The 7,535-nt window shown below is 53.8% G+C and overlaps 1 protein-coding gene across 2 annotated transcripts in view; it reads left to right on the top strand.

Moving 5' to 3' along the window:
• The first annotated feature begins 1,558 nt into the window (after positions 1-1,558).
• ARID1A (AT-rich interaction domain 1A) overlaps positions 1,559-7,535 on the top strand; it is a 70,283-nt gene continuing 64,306 nt past the window's right edge. For both annotated transcript variants that reach the window (XM_047723725.1, XM_047723723.1), the window contains exon 1: positions 1,559-3,412. In XM_047723725.1, the coding sequence (XP_047579681.1) occupies positions 2,270-3,412 (1,143 nt within the window). In that variant the 5' untranslated portion in view covers positions 1,559-2,269. The remainder of the gene's footprint in view (positions 3,413-7,535) is intronic.

The following is a 7,535-nucleotide window of genomic DNA, read 5'->3' as shown; positions in this document are numbered from 1 at the left end:
TGTAAGATGATATTAAGTTTTCTCAGAGTAGGAATGACTTCAGGTTTTTTGAATAATGACCAGCGGCATGACCAGAATTTGTCCACGGGGCCTGCAGGATCTGGAAGTTCTAAGATAATGGATCTGTGGCTATGAAGTCTCCATTTATAAAATCTGAGGGGAAAAGAGGCCCTGGTGTCTAGTGACTACACTGGCCTGGGCCTCTCCCAAGGCAGCCTTGGGCCTGGTGAGGAGCTGGAATCCCCTCTGGCTTTTGCAGCCTGTCACGTCAGAGCATTCCAAATCAGCTTGAGGAGGAAAAGGCTGCTGCTAGGATTTGGTAGGGCTGGAGATCTAGAGTTTTCTATGTATGTCTCTAGCTCAGTTGGCACCTTTTGAAATATAATAGTAAACTTTGAAGCATCTTTACACTGGGGGGTTGAAAACAATTTGGTTGCATCCATTTTTTAAGTGACCTGTTAGACTGGCCCTTTTCTCTCTTTAAGTAAGGAGAAAATGGTTGGCCTCCCTGTGGCCATCCCCATTCTGCCCTGGTTCCTTTGAACACTCAGTTTCCTTCAGTCCCTGGAGCCTCTTGTGTCAACTGTTGACAGTCTTACAGGTATTATCTTCAGAGACTGGGGCTATGATCATTGCGGCCTAAGTTCTCTTAAGAGGAAAAATTGGCCTTGGGTTCTCCTGCTAAAAGGCTGTCATATGCCCCCAAAATAGCTTCAATGGTGGTCATTTTATGTTAGTGTTGAGATAATCTAAGGTTGAGATGATCAGCTTTCAGCTTTGATCTCAAACCCATTCTTATATTCTGATCACGTTGTTGAATATGGGACGACTTGACGGCTTTTTTTTTCTTTTTCTTTTTTTTTCTTTTAAGGCTAAATGGACGGGGACTCTGCTACTTTTTAAAATCACCCTCCACTGCGCTTTGACTGACAGGGCAGTCCCTTCCCCTCTGTCTTCCAATTCTATAAAATGGGGATAATCGGAACCTCATGCCCCCAGGGCCTTATGAGGCCCGGCTAATGAGGGAGGGGAGTGGACAAACGGAAAGTCTGAACAATGATCTGTCATTCCTTTGGGCTTGCAAAGGGGGTAAAATGTAAGGCCCTGCTCTTTCACTCAGCTGGGTCTTTAAGAGCGGGTTTGTAAAAGGCTTTGAAGAAAAGTGCTGTAGAGGTGCTAAGTAGCAGCCAAGAGACCAGGCCCGCTGCCAGGGGGTCAGGCCTGGGCCGAGGCGGCCGCGGTCTCGGGCTCAGGCCAATTTTGCAGCCGCGAGTAAAGTTCACGCTGCCCGCTCCCCTCAGCGCGGCCTGGAGGGGACCGACCCGGATAGGAACGCCAAGAGGGAGGCGGCGCAGGCTCCGGAGAGGCGTGGGCTCCGGGCCGGGTTTTCCCCGAAGCCTTCGGCGGCGGCGGCGCTGCCGAGCGAAAGCGGCAGAGGGCCTGCCGCCGCCGCGGCTCGTTCTCTCCCCTCCTCCTTTGTGAGGGGAAGGGAGCGAGTCCGTTCCACGGGCCTGCGCCCGCTCCGCGCTCCGTTCCGGGTTTGCCAGGCGGCCGCGACGGCGCTGGGTAAAATGGCAGTGCTGAGCCTCGTGTCGGAGTGAGGGGGACTCGGAGGAGAGTGGGGCGCTCTAGCCGCTCAGTCCGGCCGCCCGCCCGCTCGCCAGCCCGCTGCCGCGCAGCAGCCTCGGCCAGCGCCGCGGCCGGGGAGGGGAGGCAGGGCGCCCGGCCGGGTCCGCGCTCCGACTCTGCCTCCCGGCGCCCGGGCTGCTGCCGCGCGCCCTCCAGCCCGCCCGTCCCGGGTCCCCCTCCCCCCGCTCCCTCCCTCCCTCCCTCCCTCCCCGCCCCCTCCCCCTCGCCTCCCTCCCTCCCTCCCTCCTCCTTTCTCCGGCAGCAGAAAGCGGAGAGTCACAGCGGGGCCAGGCCCTGGGGAGCGGAGCCTCCACCGCCCCCCTCATTCCCAGGCAAGGGCTTGGGGGGAATGAGCCGGGAGAGCCGGGTCCCGAGCCTACAGAGCCGGGAGCAGCTGAGCCGCCGGCGCCTCGGCCGCCGCCGCCTCCTCCTCCTCCGCCGCCGCCAGCCCGGAGCCTGAGCCGGCGGGGCGGGGGGGAGAGGAGCGAGCGAGCGAGCGCCGCGCAGCAGCGGAGCCCCGCGAGGCCCGCCCGGGCGGGTGGGGAGGGCAGCCCGGGGGACTCGGCCCCGGGGCGGGGTGGGAGGGGGGGAGAAGACGAAGACAGGGCCGGGTCTCTTCGCGGACGAGACAGCGGGGATCATGGCCGCGCAGGTCGCCCCCGCCGCCGCCAGCAGCCTGGGCAACCCGCCGCCGCCGCCCTCGGAGCTGAAGAAAGCGGAGCAGCAGCAGCGGGAGGAGGCGGGGGGCGAGGCGGCGGCGGCGGCAGCGGCCGAGCGCGGGGAAATGAAGGCAGCCGCCGGGCAGGAAAGCGAGGGCCCCGCCGTGGGGCCGCCGCAGTCGCTGGGAAAGGAGCTGCAGGACGGGGCCGAGAGCAATGGGGGTGGCGGCGGCGGTGGAGCCGGCGCCGGCGGCGGGCCCGGCGCGGAGCCGGACCTGAAGAACTCGAACGGGAACGCGGGCCCTAGGCCCGCCCTGAACAATAACCTCACGGAGCCGCCCGGCGGCGGCGGCGGCGGCAGCAGCGATGGGGTGGGGGCGCCTCCTCACTCAGCCGCGGCCGCCTTGCCGCCCCCAGCCTACGGCTTCGGGCAACCCTACGGCCGGAGCCCGTCTGCCGTCGCCGCCGCGGCGGCCGCCGTCTTCCACCAACAACATGGCGGACAACAAAGCCCTGGCCTGGCAGCGCTGCAGAGCGGCGGCGGCGGCGGCGGGGGCCTGGAGCCTTACGCGGGGCCCCAGCAGAACTCGCACGACCACGGCTTCCCCAACCACCAGTACAACTCCTACTACCCCAACCGCAGCGCCTACCCCCCGCCCCCCCAGGCCTACGCGCTGAGCTCCCCGAGAGGTGGCACTCCGGGCTCCGGCGCGGCGGCGGCCGCCGGCTCCAAGCCGCCTCCCTCCTCCAGCGCCTCCGCCTCCTCGTCGTCTTCGTCCTTCGCTCAGCAGCGCTTCGGGGCCATGGGGGGAGGCGGCCCCTCAGCGGCCGGCGGGGGAACCCCCCAGCCCACCGCCACCCCCACCCTCAACCAACTGCTCACGTCGCCCAGCTCGGCCCGGGGCTACCAGGGCTACCCCGGGGGCGACTACGGCGGCGGGCCCCAGGACGGGGGCGCCGGCAAGGGCCCGGCGGACATGGCCTCGCAGTGCTGGGGGGCTGCGGCGGCGGCGGCGGCGGCGGCAGCAGCCGCCTCGGGAGGGGCCCAACAAAGGAGCCACCACGCGCCCATGAGCCCCGGGAGCAGCGGCGGCGGGGGGCAGCCGCTCGCCCGGACCCCGCAGGTACACAGCTGAGTGGGGAGGGGGCTGGGGTGAGCGGGGTGCTGGGAGTGGGTGGCGGCTGCGTGGAGCAGGCCACAGCCTTGGGCTACCCCCAGTCCGGGGCCCCCACTGCTGGGGAGCTGCCATTGTCTGGCTCTTAAAATGGCTGCCTGTCTGCCTTCCTCTCCTTCCCTCCTTCAGCCTTTGTGTGGGGCTTTCCCGGAGGTGTATGCTCCCCTTCTCCCTCTCCCCTGGTCCCTTCGAACTCCTGGGGTCTTCAGAGGGGTGCAGGGCAGAATGTGCGGGGAAGGGCCTGGCCCGAGGTGAGGGGGGTGCTGGGGGCTCAGCTTAGGGGTGTGCAGTGCTAGGAGCTCGGGGGTTGAGTGGACAATTCTTTGCTCACCTACCGCTCCTCTCTGCCCGCCCTCCTGCCTTCCTCTAGGCCGTTCCCCATCTTTGCTTTCAAGGAGGGGCCCCTCGGGCTCTGGGGTACCTCGGGGGAGGGCAGGGGCCTGCTTGGGGGCAGCTAGAGGCCGGCTGCGGTTCACCCAGGGCAGCCCGGGCCATCTCCTGTCTTAGTCTCCGTCGGCCCAGTGGCCTGGGCTTCTCCCTGGAAGTGCTGGTAAACAGCTGAGTGATTGGAGTAGTAAGTGCAGATTGCTTTGGTTTGGGATTTGAATTATGGAGGTAAAATCCTTCTGTCAAAGCCAGGAGACAGTTGGTCTTAGGTTGACATCCTATCTGTGATCTGATTGGCTCCCCATCTCCTGCTCTTGGCCATTTATAATTGCCTCTGATGTAATGGTACAACAATCCTGATGAGCTCATAAACTTTTACACTCTGCTTTTCTGCCAGTGATAACCCAAACCATCGCTGCCACTATCTGCCTTTTATTCCAGAGCTGAAATTGGCTGTGACCTTGAGGAGGGAGGTTTAAGCAGCAATACTGTATCAGCAGGAGCAGAGCCCCAGACAGGCTGCCCTTGTTACATTGTGCCGAAACAAAAGAGGAGGCAGTGGCATTTTGCTTGTACCTTGGATTTATTTTGCTTGTTATGTTTTATGCAGCCTGAAATAGATTCTGTGTTGTCAGAACAGTAGCTGAGTTTTTCTCTACAATGGGTTTGCTGTTTGTTTTGGTTTTGTGACTTTCCTGATGGTATAAATGACTTCTTTGATGGCTCTGAAAATGCATTTGTCTTTAGTAATTTTGACCATGTTCGCTTTTCAGAATCGAAATTATTTTATTGGGTTTTTTTTTTAATTGAGTGACAAATGTGGGATCTTTATGGGAGGGGGGTAAGAGAAAACTTTTTTTTTTTTTAACTGGAAGCTTTCTGAGAGAATTTCATATTAGGTTCAAGTGTTCTGTTTTAAGGAAGACTGGCCTCATTCTTTGTTTACATGTTGAATCTTGTTAACACTTTGTTAATTGAACTTTGGGACAGCAGCTCCGATTTAAAGAGAAGCTGACATCTTTTATGATCTTGTGAGGGACTTCCTCCTAAAGGCCTGGTTTGTTGAAATTTATCATTTGTTCCTGGGATATCAAAAAGGCTGGTTTTCTGTTTTGTCATCAGTCACTTTAGAGCTTTGAAATAGAGGTCATCTAATTTTTTTCTTTGCATTTTAAGGTATGTTCCATTTTTTTTCTATCTTCCAAGGTAATAAAGATATCACCTATAATGATACTTGGTGTTTGCTTAGAAATGACAACTTTTAGGTACATTTTTATACATTCTATTTTATTTTTATTTTGCTCTTAGTACCTTTTAGCATCTTTCTTCAGTGTTTTAGTCAGGAATATTGGGTATTCTGTGGAGTAGGTATCTTTTGAAAGGGGAAAAGCTCTTCATGCCCCCAACCCCCAGCAGTACCTAGTTGTACCTTCCTGCTATGAGATTTTGTTCACTGATTAGCTGTGTTCCTTCCTCATCCTGGAACTGCTTTTCTCTTCTCTTGAGCTGGGAGTTTTGAAAATAGCTGTGTTAAATGGCAGATTTAGAGCTCTGTGCCTTAACTCCACATTGTCTATGATGTTCTGTGTTCGGGCAAGAAATGGGAATTTTAAATGGAATTTCTGGTTCTGGAGGATAAGTTTTGTCTCAGAGAAGAGAACATCCTCTTCTTTCTGGATAAGAGACATTACATCTCTTTTCCCTTGAGGGGAGGGAGTGTGAGCCATTTATCTTTCTTAAACTATTAGAAGAAATAATTTGGGGTAACTTAAGATTCATTTACAAGCAAAAATTAATTTGAATTCTGCTGGTTTGGGGATATTCAGGCAAACACTTTGTTTTTTTTTGAGGGGGGCGGGGGGAGCTGGATAAAACAAACTTTTGCCATAGAGTGGTTTCTGTTTTTCAGTCATTAAATATTTGAGCACTTTCTGTGTGCTAGGTACTATGCTCTATGCTGAGTAAATGGTAGAAAAATAGATGTTGTCCCTGTCTGAAAGCTTGTCTGTGCTACCTCTGGATGAATTTTTGGATTCACTTTTAGCATCACCATACCTAGCACTTAATGCAGGCAAGGTTCCTGTTCAATTTCAGTTCATTTGCCTACTCCCTGACCTCCAGAGAATGGGCTGATGAGCATTCACTTGTGGAAGAGACTATACAACTTTCAGTTCTGTGGTAGTCTCCATGAAGGATGTAGATGAATAGATTTTGATACAAATTCTTCTTTGCTACTTAAGAATAAAGCTCTTGTCAGACCATGAATCCTTCTTTTTAAGCATTCTTAAATAAGAGGGTCTTGCTCTGTCCCTTTCTCAGTCTTGGATTAAGACTGTTTTGCAGAGAATTGATTGACACAGCTAAGATGGTAATGTTCTCATTTGACTCTTTTTTTATGAAATAAAGATTAGCTAAGTGTTTGTATTGTGGCTCTTTTTCACAGGAGCAGGAAGATCCCAGCCAGCAAACTTTTCCTTTATTGCTTTCCATATGTAACACTGTGGCTCAAGGTGTTGAATCCTGCTACTGATGAAATATTTTTCGGTCACCTATGCGCTTGAACCTCATGTAAAGCTTTTTATTTCGGATGCTTTTATTTATTTTATTCTATTTTTTTTAAAGATTTTATTTATTCATTTGACAGAGAGATCACAAGCAGGCAGAGAGGCAGGCAGAGAGAGAGGAGGAAGCAGGCTCCCTGCCGAGCAGAGAGCCCGATGCGGGGCTCGATCCCAGGACTCTGAGATCATGACCTGAGCCAAAGGCAGCGGCTTAACCCACTGAGCCACCCAGGCGCCCCGTGGGATGCTTTTAGCTGTAGTACCCTGAGAGGAGTATCAGCTCATCAAAGTAAAAAATGAAATAGAGTATGTGGTCCAGGATCAAGATGAATTTGATTGTAGAAGTTTAGCTGTTCTTGATATGGAAATATCAGATGATATTTCCGATTCCTGGGAAACAAATACAGGAATCTTGGGTTTATTATGGGAATGCCTGCTGGCAGAAATTCTGAGCTGGCTAAAATACAGGACTCTTGGAGCTCTCTCAAGTAGGAGGGACCAGGAAAACCACACTGAAACGGCACTTAGTTGTGAGGCTTCATGTTTCTCTACTGTCCCTGAGAGAACTAGGGGTGATGGGGGTTGGGTTGGTGGCAAGAGAAGAGAAAGCATCCAGGACCAAGGTTGGCTTCTTTGTATTGGGCCCTATAAGGACTTTTCAAGGTTTCTTTCCTTTGTGTGTGACACAGAGTAACCATGACAAGTGGCACCTGCTGTAATAAGATGTCTTGGGTTGCATTAAACATTCATCTGTTGGATTGATTCCTTCAGGGTGTCATGTCTACAGTAGGCTTTAGCAACGAAGTTAGTGAACTTTTGAAAATGTGGAAATAGGCTAACAGAGTATGGTCAGGGCCCATTCCCAACACCCCGCCCCCCAAGGTTGTATTATAGAATTCTAGAAGCCACTGAACTGAGCAAATATATGGTTAAAATACGGTATTCAAAATAAATTGGCACTGAATTGTTCTTTCCTGCCAGTGAGCTGGGATACCTCAGTCTCTAAAATGGAGTCCTGATTCCCATGGCTTTTACCTCTGGGTTTCTCCTTGTTTAGATTGATCATTATTATTATTGATGCACACTGAGTTGTGTGTGACATAGTGGTGGGGGTAAAGAGCACA

The sequence above is a fragment of the Lutra lutra genome, chromosome 4, assembly GCF_902655055.1.
Source record: "Lutra lutra chromosome 4, mLutLut1.2, whole genome shotgun sequence".
Lineage (NCBI taxonomy): Eukaryota > Metazoa > Chordata > Mammalia > Carnivora > Mustelidae > Lutra > Lutra lutra.
Note: the sequence above shows the minus strand (reverse complement) of the source record. Positions and strands in the feature narration are given on the sequence as shown.